Below are 24,946 nucleotides of genomic sequence, written 5' to 3'. Positions count from 1 at the left end.
ACCCAAAACCTTTTAACAAAATATGGCATCCATTCCTATTAAAAACATTAAAGAGCATAGGAATAGAGTTTTCCTTAAAATGATAAGCAATATCTATCTAAAATCATCAGCAAGCATTATATGTAATGAGGATACGCTAGAAACATTCCCAATAAGATCAGGAGTAAAACAAGCATGCCCATTTTTTCTACCACTATTATTCAATATTGTACTAGAAATGTTAGTTTTAGCAATAAGGGAAGAAATAGAGAAGGAATTAGAATAGGCAATGAGGAAACAAAACATCACTCTTTGCAGATAATGTGATAGTATACTTAGAGAATCATAAAATCCTAATAAAAACCTACTTGAAATAATTAACAACTTCAGCAAAATTGCATGATATAAAAAACTACATAAATCATTAACAATTCTATATAGTACCAACAAAGCACAAAAGCAAGAGATAGAAAGAGAAACCACTTAAAATAGAAAATATAAAATAATTGGTAGTCTATCTGCCAAGACAAACTCGGGAACTATATGAATACAATCACAAAACACTTTTCACATAAAGTCAGATCTACACAATTGGGAAAATATCAATTGCTTATGAGTAAGCTGAGCTAATATAATAAAAATGATATAACATTATTCAATAATATTGACAGTAATATAATAATAATATAATAAAAATTCTATTAAACTTAATTTACTTATTTAGTGCCAAATCAATTAAAGTACCAAAAACTTATTTTATAGACTTAGGAAAAATGATAACAAAATTCATCTGGAAGAACAAAAGGTCAAGAATATCCAGGGAATGGGGAAAAAGCCTGCAAAGAAAGATGGCCTAGCTATACCTTATCTAAAAATATATTGTAAAGTAGCAGAAAATAAAAGAACCAGTAAATTAGGTTAGGTATGTAAGATATATTACTATAGTAATCTACTGCTTGATAATCCAAAAACTCCAGCTTCTGGAAGAACTCGCTATTTGATAAAATTTTCTGGGGAAACTAAAAAATAGTATGGCAGAAACTAGGCATAAAAGAACATCTCACATTCTATACCAAGGTAAGTTCAAAATGGATACATGATTTAGACACAGTGATACCATAAGCAAATTAGGAGAGCAAGGAGTAGTTTAACTGTCAGCTCTATGGAAAAGGGAAGAATTTATGACCAAATAAGAGATAGAGAATATCAATAAATATAAAATTCTGATTACATTAAATTAAAAAAGTTTTTGCACAAACAAAACCAATGCTACCAAGATGGGAAGGAAAGCAGAAAACTGAGAAACAACTTTTACTGCCATTGTTTTTAATAAAGGACTCATTTCTCAAATACATAGAGAACTGAATCAAATGAATAGGAATACAAGTCATTCTTCAATTGATAAATGATCAATAAATGAATAGGTCATTTTCAAATGAAGAAATTAAAGCTATCTATAATCATATGAAAATGCTCTAAATAGCTCCCATATTGAGAAGAGAAATGAAAATTAAAACAACTCTAAGGGCCACCTCACACCCATCAGATTGATTAAAATGACAGGAAAAGATATTTAATGTTGGAGGAAATGTGGAAAAACTGGGATACTAATGTATTGTTGGTGGAGTTGTGAAATAATCTAACCATTCTGGAGAGTAATCTGGAACTATGCCCAAAGTGCTATAAAACTGTGCATACCTTTTGATGCAGCAATATTTCTACTGGGCCAATCTCCCAAAGAGATCATAAAAGAGGCAAAAATGTTTGTGGCAGTCCTTTGTGGCAAGAAACTGGAAACTGAGTGTTTGCCCATCAGTTGGAGAATGGCTGAATAAGCTATGATATATGAATGTAATAGATTATTATTATTATTATTGTTATGATTTCAGAAAAGCCTGCTATGACTTATATGAACTGACACCGAATCAGGAGTACAATAATATACACAGTAAGAGCAAGATTATGTAACTATAATAGACTTAGCTCTTCTCAGCAATATGGTGACCCAAAACAATTCCAATTGACTTGGGATGGAACTATGCAGAAAAAGAACTATGAAGACAATGCAAATTGAAGCATACTAGTTTTATCTTTTTTCTATTTGTTTTTTTCCTTGTGTTTTTTCCCTTCTAGTCTGATTGTTCTTTCACATGAAAAATTTGGAAATATGTTTAAAAATATTATACATATATAATCTCTATCAGATTACTTGTTGTCTTGGGGAGAAGGAAGGGAAGGGAGGAAGGGAAAAAATAGGAACTCAAAATCTTTCAAAAAATAACATGTAATTGGAAAAATAAAATACTATTCAGACTCAAAAAATGCTATAAATCATTATTGATTAGAGAAGTGCAAATTAAAACAACTCTGAGGTACCACCTCATACCAACCAGATTGGCTAATATGACAGAAAAGGAAAATGAAAAATATTGAAGATGATATGGGAAAATTAGAACATTAATTATTGCTAGAGTTATGAACCATTCTGGAGAGTAACTTGGACCTATGCCCACAGGGCAATCAAACTATGCATATTCTTTTACCCACTATTAGGTCTGTCTCCCAAAGAGATTTAAAAAGATGGGGGGCAGTGTAGAGGTCCCACATGCACAAAAATATTTATAGCAGCTATTTTTGTGATGGCAAAGAACTGGAATACGCTGGGAATGGCTGAATAAGATGTGGTATACGAATATAGTGGAATACTATTGTTCTATTAAAAATGATGAACAGGTGGATTTTTGAAAAATCTGGAAAGGCTTACATGAACTGATGCTGAGTTAAATGAACAGAACCAGCAGAACGTTGTACATTTTAATAGCAATACTGTATAATGATCAGCTATGATAGATTTTATTCTTGGCAATATAATGATCCAAGATAATTCCAAAGGACATGTGATAAAAAATGCTATTCACCTCCCAGTGAAAATATGTTTAACAAGATTGTACATTTATAACGTATATCAGACTGCTTGCTGTCTTGGGGAAGAGAAAGGAAAAGTAGGAAGGGAGAAAATTTTAGAATCCCAAGTCCTACAAAAATAAATGTTGAAAACTATCTTTACATGTATTTTGGGGGAAAATATTACAAAATGGAAGGAAAAAAAAAAGCCAAGGGAAATAGCTAAGAAATAGAATTGTCCTGGTGAGCAGAGATGTGCATGCTACAATTTTAGAACTCTAGTTCAGTACTCAGGGTCAAATCCTTACTCCAATCCATAGAACTTCCCACCTTTCTGCATGACACTCACTATTTCCGGGCAATCTCCAGATCCTTGCGATGGCTTTGTAATGCAGCTGCCATGTGCCCCATTTCAATCTGTGCATTGCCAATACAGCTGTATAAGTTTCCAAGCAGTTCATCTTTGTTGGGCACTTCTTCCTTGTCCCATTCCAACACTTTCTTCAGCACCTTCTCAGCTTTCTGGCAACTCCCCTCAGCATTGCCACTAGTAAGTACTGGGAAGGAAAGAGGCCGGGGTAGGACTTCAGATGTGGAAGCCAGGTGTTTGGGCAGAAGGTCTAGAATTGTGCATGCACTATTAACCAATGTCTCCTTATGGAGAAGAGTTAAATTGGACAGATGGCCTCCCAGGGCCTCTAGCCCCAGGCCTTTTGTGTGACCCCTGCTCTCTACCTCCCTTACATCATAAGCAGCAGTGAGGGAGCAGGAAACCAGATCCTGCCCCACAGCCGGGTACAGCACCACTTACACAGGTCAATCTCTTCCAGGCTCTTGAGAATATAGCGAGCAGTCTCAGATGGGCGGCGCTTCCGATCTCGGACCCATTTTTCTTGCATCAGCTTCCGGTCTCGCTCCCGAGCATAGATTGGCTTTTGCTGCCTCCAGAAGTCCGTCCGAGTATCTAGGTAATTGATGCCAGTCATGATCAAGTCCTCCACAGTCATTCCACGCTTGATAGTGCCTTTAATCAGGTCTTTGGGAATGAAAAAGAGAAGAAGGTAAAGGCCTAAAAGAATAGGAATGGGGGAGTCATGCTGCCTAGAGTCCGAGAGGACATGAAAGGAGAATTCTTGGTTAGAGACCCATACTTTGGGGTTCTCCCTGTGCCACAGTTGTGGAAAATCTGAACGGAGGAAAAACCACTCAGGCCAAGAGTTAGACCACAGCTCCATCATTTATCTTTCTTCCAGTTACCACCTCAGAGGAGAAACCTCTGATTTTGATACCTGAGACTATGAGAGAAATAAAAGAATACTAGTGAATTGTTGGTACTTATTTGAAAGAGAAATCTGGAAGAGTATCGGGCTCTCTGAACAATCTGGGCTCCTATTATAGTTGGTAGAGGTCAAAGCCCTGGGCTCAGAAGTGGTTCTTGAAGGCTTGCTTCTTTCCCTGCCCAAGCTCTAGAAAAGGGGACAAAACGGGGCCCTCCGAGATCCAAGCTTGACCTCAACCCCAAGTGAAATAGTGCATGCTGGGAACTGGCTCCCAATTGTAGGTCAAAGCTAAGAGGAAGGTTGTGGGTTGGGGCCTGCATCAGGCCATCCCACCCTTCACAGTCAACATTACAGGTTTTTATTCTGGGAGCCCAGGAACCAAGAAGGCACATCTGTGCCAAAACAGCTGCCAGGGAGAGGGTGGTAGCCTTGGGAGAATCTCACTACATCATTACAAACTGGTTCAAAAGAAAAGGCTTTTAGTCAGATTTGGGGATTTCAGTAGCCATATCATCCCTGGGCTCGGGCCTGAGCACTTATAACAGCACTTTCATTTCAAATCTTTTTTTTCTCTTCCCTTCACTTAGTCCAGGTCATTCTCCTCACTGCACAGAGAAACTGAGGTTGTGGACAACAGTGGCAGAGGCCCAAATCTGACTCGGATTCTAAGTTCTCTTCCACCTTTAGTAGACCCCCCCCTTCATGGAGGACATCGACCCACACCCCAAATCTCCATAAATGTAATCCATAAGACCTTCATCCTTAAGGAGCTTTTCTAGATATTCCTTGTCCACGTAAAGCTCCCCTAGCAGCTGTCGAACAGTCTTCTCACTCTTTAGGGAGCTCTTCCGTTTACTTTCTGTTTTGGTGTCCTTCCAGATCGGCTTTGCTGGAGTCTTCTGTTGGGCTTTTATATTCTGAGAGCACCGAGAAAGACAAAGCAGAGCTTCCTCAGGAAGCAGAAGACCCCAGGCCTGGCTTCTCCTCCTCCTTCCCCCGGATCTCCCCATAGGCCTGAAACCATAGCCCATAGCAGCGGGCATGCTGCTGCTCATTCAAGAAGAAGGCTGGGAAATGGCCAGACTCCCAGGATCCCTTTGACATCTGGGCTGTGGAAGGATCTGAGCATGCGCCCATGATGAGAGAGAAGTTCCCTTGGTGAGGATGACAGATCCCCAAGAACACATGGACTCTTCCCGGAAGGGCACTCCCTTACCTCTGCCTGTCTGCTGAGGAAGAAGAGATCCCCTTTGTTCTCCAACTTAATCGAGGAAGGGCCTAAAAGGACAGAAGCAGGCCTTGTAGGTTAGCCGGCCCTGACCATGACCTATCACATACTGTTGCCAGCACAGGAGGGGTTGACTTTGGCAGAGGAAGGCTGGGGGCTGTGCTGATGCTGATCTCAGCAGACCTGGGGTCAGGAAAGTTGGCTGCTGACTCGATCCAGTTCCTCCATAAGCCTGTCAGTCTACTCTTGCCCAGGGCCATGGTGGCTTCATTTCCAAACAAAGGGGTGGGAGCTGATGGTACAGAGCACTTGTCCAAACCCTGTGTCATTTTCACATTCTGCCTCCTACGAAAACTAATGACACCCCCCCCCCCCCATTACTGCTCCCTCTAGGTAATAAGTAGGCCACAGGGTTGGACCAGCAACCCAGGACCACATTTCTTGGGAAAGCAGCTCGAGACTAAAAAAGTCCATCTCTAGGGGCTAAAGCTTTGTCTGGGACAGGTCTAACTCCATTCCAGCCCTTCAGCAGCTTCCCAGATGCAAACATGTTTGGGGAGCCTTTGCAATTACTGCTGTCTTTGAAGAAAAAAATCAAAGACTGCTCCACTCAGAGGGAAGGCTCAGAGACCAGAGCCCCTTGTGTAGGTGGTTCAATCATATGGCAAATAAGAAGTTACCAAATCCAGAGTTGCCTCTTTTAGAACTGCCGAGGAGCCGGATGGGGTCATTCACATTTTGGGGCTTGGCTCCTCTCCAGCATCAGAGGCCATGGAGGTAGGAGGGAATGGAGGCCTGGTTAGTTCCCAAGATCTTTTCTTAGCTCTCTGCCACTTACTTCCTACTGAGTTGTTAATGGCTTCCTGAGCTTTCTGAATGCCGACTTTGAATTCCCGATCAGGTCGCAGCTTATAACCTCTATGATAGTACACCAAGGCAAACTCAAAGTCTCCCATAGTGTACAAGGTTTCAGCCTTTTGGAGAATTCCCTGGAGTGAAAGAAGGGAGAAATCAAGATGGTGGGAGTGATAGGACAAGGCACAGGTGGGTTCTGGCTTGAGGCTCATGGTTTGGGAGTAGAGATAAGGGATTAGAACAGGTGACCTGAGAAGATGAGGAAATGGGGTCAGACCCCAGGTCCAGGCTAGAAATCAGGTCCATTACATTGTTACCTTGACTTCCTACCACATAGTTACCTTGCAGAAAGTCTGGTCATTTTGGAGAGATTTCTCAACATCTTTCAGCGAATTTTCCAAGTCTCCCAACTTCAGATAGCACTTAGACCGAGCAACCAGGCAGTTTGGGTCATCCATCTGAAGGCGAAGAGCCTGGAGGAAAAAGCAACACATTTAGTATCATCCAGAGTAAGGAAGAGGTATGCTGGTAGAGGACAGGCCAAAGCACTCCCTGCAAAGTGATTATTAGACTGAGTTGAAGCAGGGATGCTCTGACCCTAATAACACTGAAAAATAGCAAGGAACTTCACCAGAAACAGGGGGACTCTTGAGTCGTACCAGTCAAACACCCAGGATTGATCTTTGAACAGGAAAATCCTGATAAACTCTACATGGATTATTTTAATGAATTAGGAATTATGGACCAGCAGCTGGATCTACATAGTGATTTAAGCTTCATTAATATAATACTATCCTATAAGGGCCTTTCATTGCTTTTTTATCCACTCTCAAATGTGCTCTAGCACTATCTCCTCCTACTTTCTAGCTGGTGTACACTCTTAGAAAACAGACTTATACTAATTTTCTCCTATACCAATAAGAACCAAGAAGTAACTGGCTATTTTTAAAAAAATGACAAAATACATTATAAAATGGAATTTCAGGCAAGATGCTGTTTGGATTAGCTACATCACCTCCATTTAAATAGAAACTTGAGGAGTCACTATTTCAGTGGTCTATTAAAAGGACTTAGAGAATGAATTTATTTTTGCAGATGCAAAATAGTTATAAAAAAATTCACATATACATGCTCCATCCCACCCTTACAACTTCCTCTGTCTCTCCACCAGTCTCTTTTTTTCCTTAGTGATGCCATGACCAAAAACCACAGCATGTTGTTTTTTTTTTTATTGGCCTTTGACTTCTCTCATTAAAATATTTCTAAGTAGAAATGACAATTGCCTTTCTCAGAGAGATGCCATTCGTCACCCCGGGCCACTTTCCCTTTGAGTCTCCTTTATGCTCTCTCGAGTTCATGGGTCTTGGTTGTCATTTTTATCCAAACTAGTTTCTCCCTAGCTACAAGTGTGGTGTGTGCCTGGGAAATACAAGAAAGAATTTGGATGCCAATGATCAGTTGATTCAAAGTTGTTGTCTTCCATTAATTTTTAAATTAGATCATGACATCAGGGAGATGATGCCATAACATGCAAGTGTCAAGTTGGATTTAAGTGAGGGAAGGATGTGGAAAGCTGCCAGCCTCCCTTTCTCCTCCAGAGCCATCTGGTTCCAGTGGCCAGAAATAGATCAGGATGACAGGAGATGATCTGGGATGCAGTGGGACACCGTAGCCTTTTTAAATTAAAGTCTTTACTTACATGAACTGATGTTAAGTGAAGGAGTAGAACCAAGAGAACATTGTACACAGAAACAACAAGATTAGGCGATGATCAACTGTGATGGACTTGGCTCTTTTCAACAATGAGGTGATTCAAGGCAATTCCAAGTGCTATCTGCATCCAGAGAGAGAACTATGGAGACTGAATGTGGATCAAGTATAGTACTTTCACCTTTTTTTGTTGTTGTTTGCTTTTTTTTTTTTCCTTGTGTTTTTTTTCCCCCTTTGATCTGATTTTTTCTTGCAGTAGCATGAAAAATATGGAAATATGTTTAGAAGAATTGCACATATTTAACCTCTATCAGATTGCTTGCTATCTTGTAGGGACAAGGGAGGAGAGAGGATGAAAAATTTGGAACTTGTTTTTGCAAAGGTGAATGTTGAAAATTATCTGTGCGTGTATTTAGAAAAATAAAAGTTTTTTTTTTTTTTTTTTTTTTTAAACAGCTTCTTTAATCTAGTTCAAAAAATAGAAAAAGAAAAACATATCAAACTGGGAGGGGCTTCTGGACAAAACTGAAACAACTGCCATCTACATTCACTCTGAGACAATCATGGCCTAAACAATGATCAAGAGGAGTTTGGCCTGGGACCCATAATGAGCTCTTTGGTGAGACCTGGAAGGGTTAAGAATGTATTTGTCGTTGTTCATGTTCTGTCCTGCCATTTTTGCCATTTCCTCTTCCAGCTCATTTTACAGATGAAGTAACTGAAGCAAACAGAGTTAAGTGACTTGTCCAGGGTCTCATATCTAGTGGGTATACTTGACGGGATTTGAACATAGGTTTGCTTGATTCCAGGCAGGGCACTTTTCCACTGCATCACCTAGCTGCCCCTAAGAATGTATTCTTTGTAGCAAATGATATCTTAAAAACGCATCCAATCCCATGCTTCCTTCCTGTGTCCGCTGGAGAAGCAGTCCTTGATGGGAAGGAGCAACTTATGCTACTTTTGAACAGCAGTCGGAAGGAGGAGGTTCAGAGGAATCTAGTGGATGATTAAGAGGAATCGATAATTAACTCAGGGAAGTGGTTACAGGAGTTTTGTTGTTCAGTTGTGTCCACTCGTCCTGACCCCATTTGGGGTTTTGTTGGCAGAGATACTAGAGTGGTTTGTTGAGCTCATTTTATAGATGAGGAAACTGAGGCAAAAAAAAAATGCCCCAAATTAGGCAGTAAAATAAGTATGTGCCCATCACATTACAATTCGACACACTTCTTACCCAGCATTAAACACACACTAAATCTGAAGTGGACAGTTAGGTGATGAAGCAGACTGAAGTCAGGACGCCGGGCCTGACTGTGTGACCCCGGGCAAATCAATTAACCCTGTCTGCCTCAGTTTCCTCATCTGTAAAATGGGCTGAAGAAATGGCAATCCCTCCAGTATCTCTGTCAACAAAACGCCAAATGGGGTCTCGGGGAGTTAGTCAGACTGAACCAAAAGTCGTAAGTAATGTGTGGGAAACAAAATCCAAACAAAGACATTCTAATTCTTCCCTCAAGGAATCCACATTGGAAAAGGCAAAACTGAGACTGTAAGAGCACCGTCTGGAAGGCTTCAGGGAGGAGGTGGCCCCAGCTGGGTCTGTAATAATTATTAACTCCCTCATGGACAAAGATGATTGGAAATTGATGAAGTTAACAGCAATCTTTCAAAGAAATGGTTAATGGAAAATGTTTGGGATTGTAATGGATTTGGACCGAGGGGGATGATGAATGATCAATCCTGGGAAACAGAGTATCTCTCCCGGCATGGATTGGGGATTATGAGAGATAATTGGACAGAAATTGATCCATCCGGAGCTGGATATATCGGTAATCGATTAAAAACTCGTGTAGACGACAATAGATGATCAACGATTGAATCGATGGGTCTGGAGCGGGCACTCACTTTGGTGAAGCACAGAGAGGCCTTCTGATATTCCCCGCATAAGTAGAGCCGCTCGCCCTCCGCCATGTAAGAGGGGAAGGTGCTCCGAAGGTCCTCAAGATCCAAGTCCGACATGACAGCCCGCTTTCGGGATCAAACACCCTGTGGGGAAGAAACAATGAAGAGTTCAGGAACCTTTAGGGATCCAGCCAGCTTGTATAACACCCATCTCCTAGCAACCTGGGGTCGTGACGTCACTTCCGATTCCGCTCTTCCTCCCTCCCTCTTCCCGGTCGGTCGCTTTGAGTGGTGCGCATGCGGGGAGCCGGAGCCGGGGAGCACGCTCACTCCAGCTGGGCTCCGCCCGGTAGACTAGCGTGAGGGGGGGAGGGCCGTGCGTGTCTTCCACGTGCTCCCGGACTGCTCTCTCCTGGGCTTGTTTGCCGAGAAGTAGGAGATGTTTTGCCCTTCTGTTCTACCAGCCTGAGGTTTATTTATCTCCCTGCTAGTTGTAGAATAAGACAGACCCCTCCCCCCAAAAAAAATCCCGGACTCCAGCGGGGACAGGTTTACCGCATGTACGCAGATATAAATTAATGAACGAATGAAGCATCTAATTTGCAAGCTCTTTGCAAATGAGGAGTGAGTATACAAATGGAAATAGAAAACGAAAAACCCAAAATAAAAGCTTTTCTAAAAGGAACTCGCGTTTCCTGGGGAAGATGGGGAAAAACCAAACCATTGATTCGGGAGGGCCGCTGGATTGAGACGCCCTTGATCTAAGCCTGAAAGCCAAGGGTGTGTTTATTCCAACCTTAAAGTCCACATGCTGGTGCAAATAAAAGTAACCCCAGAGGGTATGTCCTGTTGGTGAGCGGATCTCCGAATCCGATTTAAAGGTGGAAAGACCATTTCCTCCGGCTATCCCTTTTTTTTTTTTTTTTTTTTTTAAACAAATGAGAAAAGATATCTTGAGAGATTAAGTGATTGGTCTGGAGTAAAAGGGTCTGAGGAGGAATTCCGTTCCGTCTTCCTAAACCTGGGTTCGACAAAATTGCTTCTCATTTTGGTTTAATTGTAGAGTGTAAATAACAGCTGGCAAGTAGTGCTAGAAGATTTGCACAGTGCTTTGCAAATACTGTCTATTTCATCCCCAGCAAATCTGGAAACTGTTGCTATATCCCCAGTTTGCTGAAGAGGAGCTCAGATAGCTGGAGGTTAAGTCTGTGGCCCAGAGTCAAACAGCTACTTTGGGAGCCAAGTGGCCTTAGTGGTTAGAGGCTGGAACCTGGAATCCCACCTGAGTCTGAATTCTGCTTCAGGTACTTAAGTTACTTACCATCAATTACTCCATTCGTCCGACAATCTGTCTCTAAATTATTTCCCCCCAATTTTTTTCTTTCTGGTCTTAGCTATAATTATTTCATTAATAAAATTTTTTTTAACAAATTAATCAAAATTATCCATTTTATACCTCACATTGTTCTCTCTCTGTATAAATGTTTGCCTATTCATAAGTCTGAATGGCAAAATGTTCCATGTTCTTCAGATTTTCTTGTAATCTCTCTCTTTTTATCTAGGTCATGTATCCATTTTGATATTATCTTGGTAAATGGTTTAAGATATTGGTCTATGCCCAATTTCTACTACATTGTTTTCCCAACAGTTTTTATCAAATAATGAATCGTTATCTCCCAAACTTAAATCTTTACACTTATTAAATACAGGGTTACCATCTTTATCTGCTGCTATAATGTGCTTGTTCCACTGATTTACCTTTATATGTATATAGTTTAAGATTTGATATTACTAAACCTCCTTCTTTTACCTTTTATTTCCATCAGTTCCTTTGATATTCTTGACTTTTTTTTTCCTTCCAAATGAATTTTTTCTTGTTTCTTCTAATTCAGTAAAATAATTTTTGGTAATTTAATTGGGATAGCATTGAATATATAATAGTTTAGGTAAAATTGTCATTTTTTTTATTATATTGGCCCTGCCTGCCCATGAAAAATTAATATTTCTGCAATTAAATATTTTATTTGTATTTTAAAAAGGTTTGGGTTTTTTAAAATAATTTTGATTATATAGCTCTTGAAGTAGAAGATTTTTTAATTTGGCCATGAGGGAGTCTTAATGAATATGGGTGTGAGGGAAAAGGAGGATTCAAAGGTTTCTGCTAAAGTTACCAAAATGTATGTTGGGACACTAGTGACATACTCAAAAGAAAATTTGGGGATACAGCTCTATCCCCAAAAAGATAATGAATTTTGTTTGAAGATAGTTAATTTGATTTGCTGCTTGTGCAAATAGGGCAATTCATTTATGTCAGAATTTTTGATAGAGATTAGGATTTGGGAGCTCACTGTTAATAGGCAACAGTTGAGTTCATGGGATCCATTGAGCTCACCAAAGAAGTCCCTAACTGTACCTATAAATAGGGCAATACTTAGGGGTGGGAGAAGCAGCAAAGAAAGTGAAAAGAGGACCACAGTACATGCAAGAGGACCAGGATAAATTTAGTGTCAGAAAAGCTGAGGCTAGGTGTCCGAGAGAAGAGTCACGTGTTACACAGAAGTCAAGGAGGATGAGCACTCAAAAGCATTAGCAGTTGGGAGATGCTGAAGACCTTAGAGAAGGCAGCTTTCATGGAGTCATGTGTTTGATTGTAAGGGAAGAAAATTGGAGATGGTAATGGCAACAAAAAAAGGGCTCTTTCTGGGAGTGGGGCGATGAAAGGAAAATTAAATATAAATTTATTTTATATAATATAACATATATATATATATTTTATATATTTATATATAATATAACATTATATTATTAAATATAAAGGGAGAGTTTGAGGCAAGATGAAATGAAGATGTTTTTATGGACAAAAGGCAACAGAGAAGGTGTCAGGGAGAGACTAAAGATGAGAGAGATCATTGTTATGAGACAGATTTTGAGCACTGGCTCCAGACTGCCTGGGTGAAATTTGTCAAGAAATTTGACCTCAGATTTTTCATCTGTCAAATGAAAGCATTATGTCTCTAAGTCTAATTTATAGTAAGAGTAGGTAGGTTCAGAGGCATCTAGAGAGTGTTTGGTCTTGACAAGATGAAGAATCATCTGTCATTTGGACACAGGTTCACAGTAAGAGAAGCTCAAAATAGAGGATAAAGGAGCTCCTAAGAGATGGCTTTAGTTTTCTCAGTAAAGTAGAAGGTAGGAATTTGGGGATTTCTTGGCAAAAGATACTGGAGTGGTGGGCCATTTCCTTCTCTAGCTGATTTAATAGATGAGAAAACTGAGGCAAATAAAGCTGAGTGACTTGCCCAGGATCACACAACTAGGAAATATCTGAGATTGAATTTGATTCTAGGTCCCCATAATCTATCCATTGTACCATCTAGTTGCCCTAACACTTATTAAGCACCTATCATGTATGTACCAATATACAAAGGAAAATGAAATATTCAGTGCCAGCAAGGAGCTTACAATTTGCTGGGTCAGACAAGTCCACCTAGAAGTATTATCAACAGAAATTCACAATGTCATGACACTTATGTAAAAACCAGGTTTATTACAAGAAAACTGAATGTGCATATTCGAAATCCAAAGGTTCCCAATCTTTACAAAAGTTTACAGTTTTATAATAGCCAGATAGAAGAAAGAGCAAATACCAGGAAGGGGCATGTCATGGGAGGAGGGAACAGTAGTCTAGCAAAGGTGAGGGAAAAAAAACAAGATCACTCCCCATGGAGAGAAGCAAGGTAATGGCAAAAGCCTCATTCTTTTCCCCTGGGGCACTGCTAGATCATGAAGATAGGAGGGTCTGCTTTTCTGTAAAGGACCCCACCTGCACAAGCAGTATCCTAACCTGGCACAGACTGGTTGGCACCTGTCTTGCCTCCCTTGTGGACACCCAGGGAGTCTAGCTTGGGGCTACAACAAGGAACTTCATCCTTGACACATTCAGAGAGCCTCCTTCATGCTCTTGGTCCACTGTTTCTGGAAAATATGGCAAGTAAAAAAGACAATGTCAGGAGACCCTTCACAGTCCTTAACATCCCCTTCATGTTAGCCAAATGCAAGTCATAGATAAAACAGTACTGTGGATACTCGTTGGAACACCCCCAAGTACATAATGGAAATGAAACCATTAACCAAGCACTGTGCAAGCAGAATAAGAATGGCCAAAATTAGGGACTAATTTAAAGGGAAAAAAAATCAAACTACATTAAGATAATCAAGAAAATATAATATATGGATTCAGAAAACAAAAGCCAAGGAATTTCAATAATGAACAGCAATGACACAGACATTAAATCTCCCTGCAACTTGGTACTCCTGCCCAATAGCCCATTCAATCAACACAATTCTTTCTGAATCTCAGACATCCCATTTAGTCATCAGGTTCCTGGCACATCTTTCTTTAGGGCAGTCTGGAAAATACTACGTTTTCAAGGGCACCCTTCCACTGGATTTTTCCATTCCATTTCCAGATTACTTACAGAGACTCCTCATTTATTCTTTCTAGAACCCCTAACCAAGCATATGTCAATACAACTTGGTACAAATTGTCAAATATAGTTCTCCAATAGTTCATGTTGTGAAAACCAACTTGCAATTCTGATTAGAACCTACAGTTTTAATCTAGCACCAAAAGTAGGAAATCAGAGTTTATATAAAACTTTAAATCTAGTCAGTAACAAAACTAAAGCACCAAAAATAGGAAATCAGAGTTTACCTAAAACTTTAGGGAATTTAGGTTACAAATACCCTATGCCATTTCTATCTTACTCTAAACTCTGAACCTGTCATAAACACTGTTCACAATAAGCTAAAAGGCCGTTGATATATGTAAGATATCCAAATACAAACCAAACATTTTAAATACCTCAGAAAACAAAACTATCCAAATCCTCCAAATTACATATGTGTTTATGATATATATAGATGTGTGTGTACAGATATATGTAGATATATATATATATATATATATATATATTCTTGTGATCTTGTTGGTTCCTCAAAATTTTTACTCAAATCTTGTTAACTTCATAATATTTACCAATTAATTGTTAATTATTTTAGGACTCCAAATTTTAACAACATTTAATTTAAATTAATTCTGATTCAATTCATTTATCCAAAATTTCCCCTTTAGGAGGAGCAGAGACAGATAAGATTTCAACCATCACACAAAAACATAGAGTATAGAACACGGTTTACAAGATGACTCATGATACACAAAGTGACTTCACTTAAAAGTCACCAAGTTAACTTCAATTATAGCAAAAGCCTTGGAATGACCTTCAAATAATCAACTTCAAAGCATTGCATATCATATAGGTTGTTTATAAGAAAACTTACTTGTTCCACATGGCACAGTATAAATATGTTATTTCCATTAGTTATAAAACTTGAATAAAATTTACTTTCCCATTGATGTAATACAAAATGTTTCATAAGTTATATACGTCTAAGAAAACTGTTTACATTAAAATTCTCTTCTCCAAACCAAACTAAAAATGTTTAATTTCAGTAATTAATAGAATAACAGCTATACAAACAATTGTATCATTACCCACTAATTCTTATATTATTCTCAAATATTTAAGGACTTTATTTCATGTAGAAACACATATGTAGTAAGAGGCAGAGGACTAGGCCCAATACTCATTTACTAAGTTGTTTAGTATATAGAAAGGACTATAATTCTAGACTGAATGGCTCAGATCTTAAGACATCTGTAGCTTAGATGTATCTCAGACTTAGTCTACAAGATAATAACATAAACTTTCTTTAACCTTTCTCTAATTATTCTCATCTTATTCAGAAAGACTAAGCTATTTCGTGGATTTATTTTGGTTTTGTTTTTTGTTGAAGCAATTGGGGTTAAGTGACTTGCCCAGAGTCACACAGCCGAAGTGTTAAGTGTCAGGTCAAATTTGAACTCAGGTCCTCCTGACTAATAGGCTGGTGCTCTATCCACTGTGCCATCTAGCTGCCCTCAGGGATTTAATTTTACTCATGACTACATAAACCTTAGCAGGCAGATGACAAGTCTGAATGCTAATTTACCAAGTTGTTTGGGATATATAATAACTACATATTCAGATTAAAAACATTAAGGTTTCACATAATTGTATTGTGCCTATTTCTTCTATTGACCACTTGCTCAGATTATAGAAATGTGTTACATATATTGAATTACCTGCCATCTAGGGGAGGGGCTGGGGGAAGAGAGGAAAAATTGGAACACAAGGTTTTGCAAGGGTTAATGTTGAAAAATTATCTATACATATGTTTTGGAAAAAAGCTTTAATAAAAAAAGCTATGTTTTTAAAAAAATTTATTATAAAAGAAAAAAAGCAGGGACATGATTATAACAGCCTCAAACTAGTCCTTGATGACAACACATATATAGCAAGATAAAACATCCTTAGCTCCATTTGACTTCAGGGAAGAATCACAGTTGACAAATACCCGTTTAGTAACAATTTCAACTCATAGCCGGAGTCAGAAATAATCAGGTGAGAAACATTGCGGTTCAAAAGGAATACAATGGGGAAATTGATCCAGAAGGATTCTATTTAATCTAAACCAAGATCATTCTCTAGGCATTCTCCCACATACAGACCTCCATCTATAACGGATCAGGATCATATTCCCTCTGAATAGCTTGTGGCTTTCTCTTGAATGGTGAATTAATGATTCATCAGACAATTATACCTGAATTCAAACCTCAAAACAAAATCAGTTACAATCCCAAAAGCTTTTACTTAAAATGGCAAGCTTCACCAATCAAGATTGGAATTGGATACAGTTATTTTTCCTCTCATTACGTTGCAATGAGCACTAAAAGTTTACCAAGACTCAAATATATACAAGTGACTTCACTTGTTTTGCTTTTCTTCTCAAGTTTAAATTTGTCTTATTTTCAAGAGCAATCATTAGAAATCATTTCCATTTTTTTTTTTTTCGTAAATCTGCAAATCCTTAACAAGTCAAGTTCATTGTTCAGGAATTCCATAATTCAAATTTGCTCATTTCCCAGGGCTGATGACTTTTTCCACAATGATGATTTTCAGGAACCTGGAAAGTTTATAAAATAAAGGCATTCAACAGGGAGCCCAGAGAAGGGACAAGCCTGTTGCCCTGCCATCCCATCTACCCTTAGGAGCTGCTGCAGGTTGTGCTCTTTGACACCCACCCCCATACAAGGAAGACTAGATTAATCCTGCTGTGCACCCTCATACCACAAAATAGCCTGCTCTGAATAAGCAGAACCAATCCAGATAATACTGCCTCATCCCCTCTTTTCCACACACAGTAATTAATTACCAATTTTAGCTTATAATAGTGTGACAAAAAATCCAAATAACAATTAAAACTCTTACTTTCATAAATGATAGCTTAATAGCTGCAGATGTAACTTCTTCTTAACTATAGACAAAGGTGGAAATATCCAGTTTCCTAAATGGCCATTTCAAAACATTATAAAACAGGGCTGGCAGGGCTGATAAAATAGCATAACCAGTTTTAAACATATTTTCTACTGTCTTTTGATTTCTTTCAGTACATATTCTAATAACATAACTAATAAAATTTGCACAATATAAAAAATTTAAAAACATAACAAACCATAAATAATATTATGTATTTGAAATGTGAAACAAACTCATTACTGATTAGGTGATTCCAATGCTGTAGAATGCATTTTACCTCTCAGAAATTAACTCACAGAAAAAATCAGGCACCTCATCACGATTGGCATTATATACACCACATTTAAAACCCCATATAAAGTTATCAAGTATGAAGCAATTACATCTAATTAAGGAACTAATAATAACAGTTAACAATTATAGTATATGCCCTTTGACAAGCATTGTTAGGCACTTTACAATAACATATAAGTAATTTGTTTAAGCTCTCCCAATTAACAAATTTCCTGTCCATGCAGTTTCCCAGTTTGTATAATAATTTCTGACTTATCTTAAACATCAAATTAGGAGAGACACATTTCATTCAAAATGTGACCAGAAAACTGAGTGGATGCTCATTAATTGGAGACTGGCTGAATAAGTTATGGTATGTGAATGCTATAGAATATTATTATTCTATAAAAAATGATCAGCAGCATGATTTCAGAAAAGCCTGCAGAGACTTACTTAGATGAACTGATGCTGAGGGAAATGAAGAGAGACAGGAGAACTTTGTACACAGCAACCAGAATATATGATAATCTGATGGGCGTGGCTCTTTTCAAAATTGAGGTGATTCAGACCAGTTCCAATGGTTTTTGTGATGGAGAGTCATCTGCACCATGTGAGAAGACTAAAGGGAATAAGTATTAATCACAATATAGTATTTTCACTTTTTGCTGTTGTTGTTTGCTTACATTTTGTTTTCTTTCTCATTTTTTTCCTTTTTGATCTTTTTTTTTCCTTGTGCAGCATGATAACTATGGAAATATGTATAGAAGAATTGCACATGTTTGACAAAATAAATAAATTGTGACCAGAATGAATTTGATTATATCTGGATCTATATCAAATGGTATATCACACAAAATCTTAAATTGTGATTTTAATACTGTAGAATTGTATTTTATGCAAATGATATTTATTCTAAACATTTCATATTTCGTTATTCACAATTTCAGATATTCCCTGTTTCTTTTTTTTTAATAATAGCTTTTTATTTTTCAAAATCTAAACAAAGATAATTTTCAACATTCAACATTCATTTGGAAAACCTTGTGTTCCAAAGTTTTCTACCTTCCTCCCTCTCTCTCCTTTCCCTTAGATAGCAAGTAATCCAATATAGGTTAAACATGTGCAATTCTTCTAAACATATTTCCACACTTATCACTCTGCACAAGAAAAATCAGATCAAAAGAAAAAAAGTGAGAAAGAAAACAAAATGCAAGCAAACAGCAGCAGCAAAAAGTGAAAATATTAGTTTGTGATCAATACTTATTCCCTATAGATAGTCCTCTCTCTGGATGCAGATAGCTCTCTCTGAAACCTCTCTGAAATCATCCTGATGATTATTTCTTATATTACAATAATATTCCATAACATTCATATACCATAACTTATTCAGCCATTGAACATGGCTCTTTCTATCACAAGACCATTGTAACTGGCCTGAATCACCTCACTGTTAAAAAGAGCCATATCCATCAGAATTGATCATCGGATAATCTTGTTGCTGGGTACAATAATCTGGTTCTACTCACTTCACTCATCATCAGTTCATGTAAGTCTCTCCAGGCCTCTCTGAAATCATCCTCCTGATTGTTTCTTACAGAAAAATAATATTCCATAATATTCACATACCATAACTTATTCAGCCATTCTCTAATTGATGGGCAGCCATTCAGTTTCCAGTTTCTAGCCACTACAAAAAGGGCTGCCACAAACATTTTTGGATCCTTTTCCCTCCTTTAAGATTTCTTTGGAATATAGGCCCAGTGGAGACACTGCTAGAATCAAAGGGTATCCCTTGATATCCTTTTGGGCATAGTTCCAAATTGCTCTCCACAATGGTTGGATCAGTTCACAACTTCACCAACAATGTATTAGTTTCCCAGTTTTCCCACATCCCTTCCAACTTAAATTATTATTTTTTCCTGTCATCTTAGCCAATTTGAGATGTGTGAAGTGGTATCTCAAAGTTGTCTTAATTTGCATTTCTCTAATCAATAGTGATTTAGAGCATTTTTTTTCATATGATTAGAAATGTCTTTAATTTCAACATCTGAAAATTGTCTGTTCATAGACTTTGACCATTTATCAATTGGAGAATGCCTTGTATTATAAATTTGTGTCAATTCTCCATGAGGTTCACTATTTCTAGCAAAAGACTGTAAAAGGACAATCTAATATTAGGATTTAATCTACCTCAGTGATCACACTTAAAAGCATATTTTAATTTAGTTCAAATCTGAGTTTTACAATCTCAGAAGGAATCCATAGCTTGTCAGTATACACATAGTTCTTTATGTATGATAGCAGCAATTTTTATGACTATGATTCCCACTAAAACACATGACATTTCAAACAAACTTTCCTTTTAAACACTGTTAAAACATTCTTCACTCTTTCAGTCAATATACTTAAACTGCCTATCATAAAAAAGACCTATGCCTTTCTTATTACCTTTAGAGACTTCCTTTATTCCTCCTGTTACTTTATTCCTTAAATTTTCCTTAACATTTTTGGTATACAGTGGTATTAAACAAAACTTAATAACTTATTAAAGAACTTGATTCTTAAGCTGCAAATGTTGGCTATTGACATGCCTATAACATTTAAATTGTTGCATTATTAAAATTTCTGTAATTTGTTAAGAAATAGAAGCATCTCAAATCCTTTAAGATGCTTTAGTCCTTATAAAAAATCTTTAAGAGTTTATAAAATTTGGTCCATTCAAGTAATAGTTAAATTCTGCTATGTTATTTACAAAAGCAGCAACAAAGCATTTTCAAATTACATTCAGAAATAAATTCTTCTTGTATAGGATAAGGAACAAGACATTTCTTGAGATTTAAATACAGGTATCTATGATAAAATGAATAGGAATCTCATATAATTTAAAGCAAGATTTCCAATTTCAGAGTACATACATCATTTCAAAAAGTTACATTTACATTGATCATTGCTAAATTTTAACTTGTATGATCCCTAAATACCAAAGGAGATATTCCAACTAAACTCAATTACCTTTTGCTAGCATCCCAGTTCATAAGACTTTCCCCTTTTTCATGAGTGCAGCCCTGTTTTTGAAGTAAAGCCTTGAAACTCACTTATACATAGGGGGCAGCTAGGTGGCAGCTAGGTGGTGCAGTGGACAGAGCACCAGCCCTGAATTCAGGAGGACCCGAGTTCAAATCTGTTCTCAGACACTTAACACTCCCTAGCTGTGTGACCCTGGGCAAGTCACTTAACCCCAGCCTCAAAGGAAAGGGAAAAAAAAAAAAAAAAGAAACTCACTGACACAGCCCCCAAACCTGTGTCTCTATAATCAGTGAAATGACCTTCTCCTTTAGCTGTAAAACAATAAACCACTAATGGGGGAGGGGAATGTGGAAAGAACTTGACCAGAGTTTCAGAAATGCAAAGGCAGAGAACAAAATCTTTTTAAAAACATAAATTTGCTAGCAAGATAGAGAAAGACATATACGCATACAGACAGACCAACAATTTAGCAGTGATGAAAATTCCTTGCTAGTCTAGGCTTTAGAGTCTACAAATCAAGTTAAAACGCACACTCACCAATCACAAATACCTGCAGGGTTCAGGGCCATATAATTAAAATTTGGCCCATGGCTATGCCCTTAAGAATAAAACCATCTTTGAACACTTTAGTGCCAATTCATATATATATGTTTATATATCTTATCTTTTTGACTTATATAAGGCAGTTGGCCAGCCAAAAAAAGTAAGCCACTTACCCTATTCACTTCAGCCAGCACCCAGGAAATGAGGCCAAAACCCCATCCCTCTTCAGCCACCCCAAAAGCCAGATAATCCATGAGGGCTCCTCTCCTTGGCTGAATCTTCCAGTTAGGGACAACTAAACCAAATCCTATCCAAACATCCAGCCCATTTATCTAAACCAGATTTTCAAATTCTTATCAGTTGGGATACTCTTAACCAAATAAAGCCTTACCTTTGTCTTTGACAACCTGTTTTCTTTTTTTTTTTTTCTTTTCCCCAAGTAAAACTGCTTTTTTTTTTAAATAGCATTTTATTTTCAAAATATATGCAAAACATTTATCCTTTCAAAACCTTGTTCCAAATTTTTCTTTCTCCTTTCCCTCTACTCCCTCCCTTAGGTGGCAAATAATCGAATATATGTTAAACATATGCAATTCTTCTACACATATTTCCACAATTATCATGCTGCACAAGAAAAATCAAATCAAAAAGAACAAAATGAGAAAGAAAATAAAATGCAAGCAAACAACAACAACAACAAAAAGTGAAAGTGCTATGTTGTGTTCCACACTCAGTTCCCACAATCTTCTCTCTGGGTGTAGATGGCTCTCCTCATCATGAAATCATTGGAACCGGTCTGAATCAAATAAATCATCAAATAATCTTGTTGTGTACAATGATCTCCTGGTTCTGCTCATTTCACTCAGCATCAGTTCATGTAAGTCCCTCCTGGCCTCTGAACTCATCCTGCTGATCGTTTCTTATAGAACAATAATATTCCATAACATTCATATACCACAATTTATCCAACCATTCCTCAATTGATGGGCATCCATTCAGTTTCCAGTTTCTAGCCACTACAAAGAGGACTGCCACAAACATTTTTCACATGTGGTTCCTTTCCCTCCTTTAAGATCTCTTTGGGATACAGGCCCAAGGGTGTACACATTTTGGTGTGTAATACCTTAGAGTTGTCTCAATTTTCATTTTCTAATCAATTGTGGTTTAGAGCATCTTTTTATATGATTAGAAATGGGACAACCTGCTTCCTGTTGTAATGAGAAACCCAGTCCAAAGAGAGGAGAGTCGGAGACAGGGGTGGAGAAGGGAAACTCCCCAAACAGAGATCTGATACAGGTGGGGGAAAACCTCATGATAGTTCCAAGCCCTGCATCCGGACCCCTTGACCAATCTCATCACATCCCACCAACTGCCATCAAAATGTCAGCAGGCATTTACCATGTCACGATCCTATGTGAAAACTAGGTTTATTACTAATAATAGTCTTATTACTAAGACTAACGAAGATGCAGGAAGATAGTGGGACAAAGGAAGGAGGACCAGGAAGGGTCATGACATGGAGGGGGAACAGTGCAGCAAAGGTGGGGAAAAAAGACCACTCCTCATGGGAAGGAGTGGGGGAATAAAGAAAGCCTGAGTCCTTCCCTTGGGAGCTGCTAGACTTTGAAGATAGGAAAATTGGCTATCTATCAGTGAAGGGCCCCGGCTGTCCAAGCAGCATCCCAACCTGGCACAGACCCACAGGCGCCTGCCTTGCCTCCCAAGGACACACAGGGAGTCCAGCTTGGGGAACAATAACAACTTATGTCAGCTCAGGGGGGACTTCGTCCTTGGCATTTTCAAGGCCTTCTGCGTGTTCTGGGGCCAGCATATCTGAAAAATGTCAACTCAAAGACAAGTGCAGAGGACTCTTTAGCAGCCATTATGTGCAAGATGAATAAAAAAAAATACAAAGTAATTTATGGGAAGGAACCTTATAGAGAAACTGGAGCTCCAGCTGGACTTTGAAGGGAGCAAGGGATTTTAAAAGGTTAAAGGTGAAGATAGAATGCATTCCAGATATGGGGCACACCATAGCCCATACAAAGACCTAGAGAATGGAAACCAAATGCTATTGTCTTGAGAGGAGTTTTCGGGAAGCAGAGTTGCAGAGGAAGAGTAATGTTTAATAAAGTAGGACAGCAAGGTTGGAGCCAGATTTTGAAGAGTTTTTCATACCAAACAGAGGAGTAGGTAGTTGATCCTCCTGGGATTTGAACAAGAGAGTAGCTGGACATGTATTTTAGGAATATTTTGGCAGCTGTGTAGAGTGTCAACTTCAAATAGAAATGGGGTCCGCCAAACTTTTGTAATTATCCTCCAGGGTCACATATTGGACTTAGAAAACCGTATATTAACAATATCTGTGTTTTTATGTATTAATATAAAACTTATGAAATATTTTTTTCAATTTCCAAATACATGAAAGGGTAGTTTCCAGCATTTAACTGTGCTCCAAATTTTTCTCCCTCCTCCTCTCCCCACTCCCCAAGACAGCAAGCAACATGATATAGGTTAAACATGTGCCATTTTTCTAAATATTAAAATATTATTTTGTTAAATATTTCCAATTACATTTTAATCTGGTTTGAGCTGCATTCCAGAGTGTTGTGGACCACTGTTGTGTCCGATACCTTTTGGTATAAAGAACAGATTAGAGCAGAGAAACCTGACACAGATTCCAGTTAGTGCAATAATCCAAGGGAGTATATATATTATGAGACCATGGGCTGAGGTGGGGGTTGTGTGAGTGGGTTCCCTCTGGGAAATATCTCTAAATATTTACAGGAGACAGAGTGGTCTAGATTTATAGAAATGGGCATCAGTCTGAATGCCAACAACTACTACTTCAAATCCAGAATTTTAAAAACTATTTGAAAATTGTTCTAAACCTGTTTTAGCTTGGCTATGTGATCTTGAACCTGATCTTGAACAAGCTTTCTGGAACTCAGTTTCCTCCTCTATAATGTGGGTTAATTGAACTAAGTGATTTTTTAAAGTTTCTTCTAGTTGTAACATTTTTTGATTCTGTATTCACAAAAATCAAAGCACAGTATCAGCTCAGGTGGCTCAGTGGATAGAGCTCCAGACCTGTAGTCAGGTCTTCCTGAATTCAGATCTATTAACCCTGTTTGCCTCAGTTTCCTCCTCTGTAAAGTGAGTTGGAGAAGGAAATGGCAAACCATTCCAGTGTCTCTGCCAAGAAAATCTCAGATAGGGTCACAGTCAGATGTGACTATAATGACTGAACAATAGTAGGTATTACATAGAGTGAAAAGTTATGGACTCTTTTCCTCAGTGTCCACAGTACTTAACTAGCATCCCATTCCAATCCATCCCGTCTCCTCTCCTTCACTCTTAAACCTCTTGGGGAAAGCTTCTGTAGCTGAGGCTCCTTTACCTTTCTGTCAAATGCCAGTTCTGTAGCATTTATCACTACTAATCAATCCCTTCTTTTTTCCCTCTTTGCCATTTATTTATGCTTCCATGACATGTATGGAAATTCTGTTTTTCGCTTACTAATAATTGAATTGAATTGAGGAGTTAATTGTATTTAAATAAAAGGACTTAAAGATTCTTAACCAAGTCCTGAGCTTTGGACTCTTATTTCCAACTCTTACCAGATACCTCTATCTGAGTGTCCCACTGGTATCCAAGTATACGGTATATAAAACCAACCTCATTTTCTACTTTATCAGTGGCTCTGCCATTCTTCCAATCACCCAGGTTTGAAATCTCAGAGTCATTGTTAACCTCCCCTTTCACTCATCCTAAAATTTCACTTGATCACTAAATTTCTGCTGACTATTATTACTTCTCATTATACCATT

At 38.1% G+C, this 24,946-nt stretch overlaps 1 protein-coding gene across 2 annotated transcripts in view; it reads right to left on the bottom strand.

The window, feature by feature from the left end:
• Positions 1 to 10,121, bottom strand: part of ODAD4 (outer dynein arm docking complex subunit 4) — a 97,694-nt gene extending 87,573 nt beyond the window's left edge. The window contains exons 1-7 of one of the 2 annotated variants that reach the window (XM_074261542.1): positions 9,859 to 10,121; positions 6,588 to 6,719; positions 6,230 to 6,380; positions 5,380 to 5,441; positions 4,918 to 5,080; positions 3,695 to 3,919; positions 3,233 to 3,440 (exon numbers count right to left, since the gene is read on the bottom strand). In XM_074261542.1, coding sequence (XP_074117643.1) covers positions 3,233 to 3,440; positions 3,695 to 3,919; positions 4,918 to 5,080; positions 5,380 to 5,441; positions 6,230 to 6,380; positions 6,588 to 6,719; positions 9,859 to 9,972 — 1,055 coding nt within the window. In that variant the 5' untranslated portion in view covers positions 9,973 to 10,121. Of the gene's footprint in view, positions 1 to 3,232; positions 3,441 to 3,694; positions 3,920 to 4,917; positions 5,081 to 5,379; positions 5,442 to 6,229; positions 6,381 to 6,587; positions 6,720 to 7,945; positions 8,084 to 9,858 lie in introns of those variants that run through there. The other variant, XM_074261543.1, reaches the window with a different exon arrangement.
• Positions 10,122 to 24,946: the final 14,825 nt, after the last annotated feature.

This window comes from Sminthopsis crassicaudata, chromosome 4 (genome assembly GCF_048593235.1).
Source record: "Sminthopsis crassicaudata isolate SCR6 chromosome 4, ASM4859323v1, whole genome shotgun sequence".
Classification (NCBI taxonomy): domain Eukaryota; kingdom Metazoa; phylum Chordata; class Mammalia; order Dasyuromorphia; family Dasyuridae; genus Sminthopsis; species Sminthopsis crassicaudata.
This window is presented reverse-complemented; position numbering and strand designations above follow the sequence as displayed.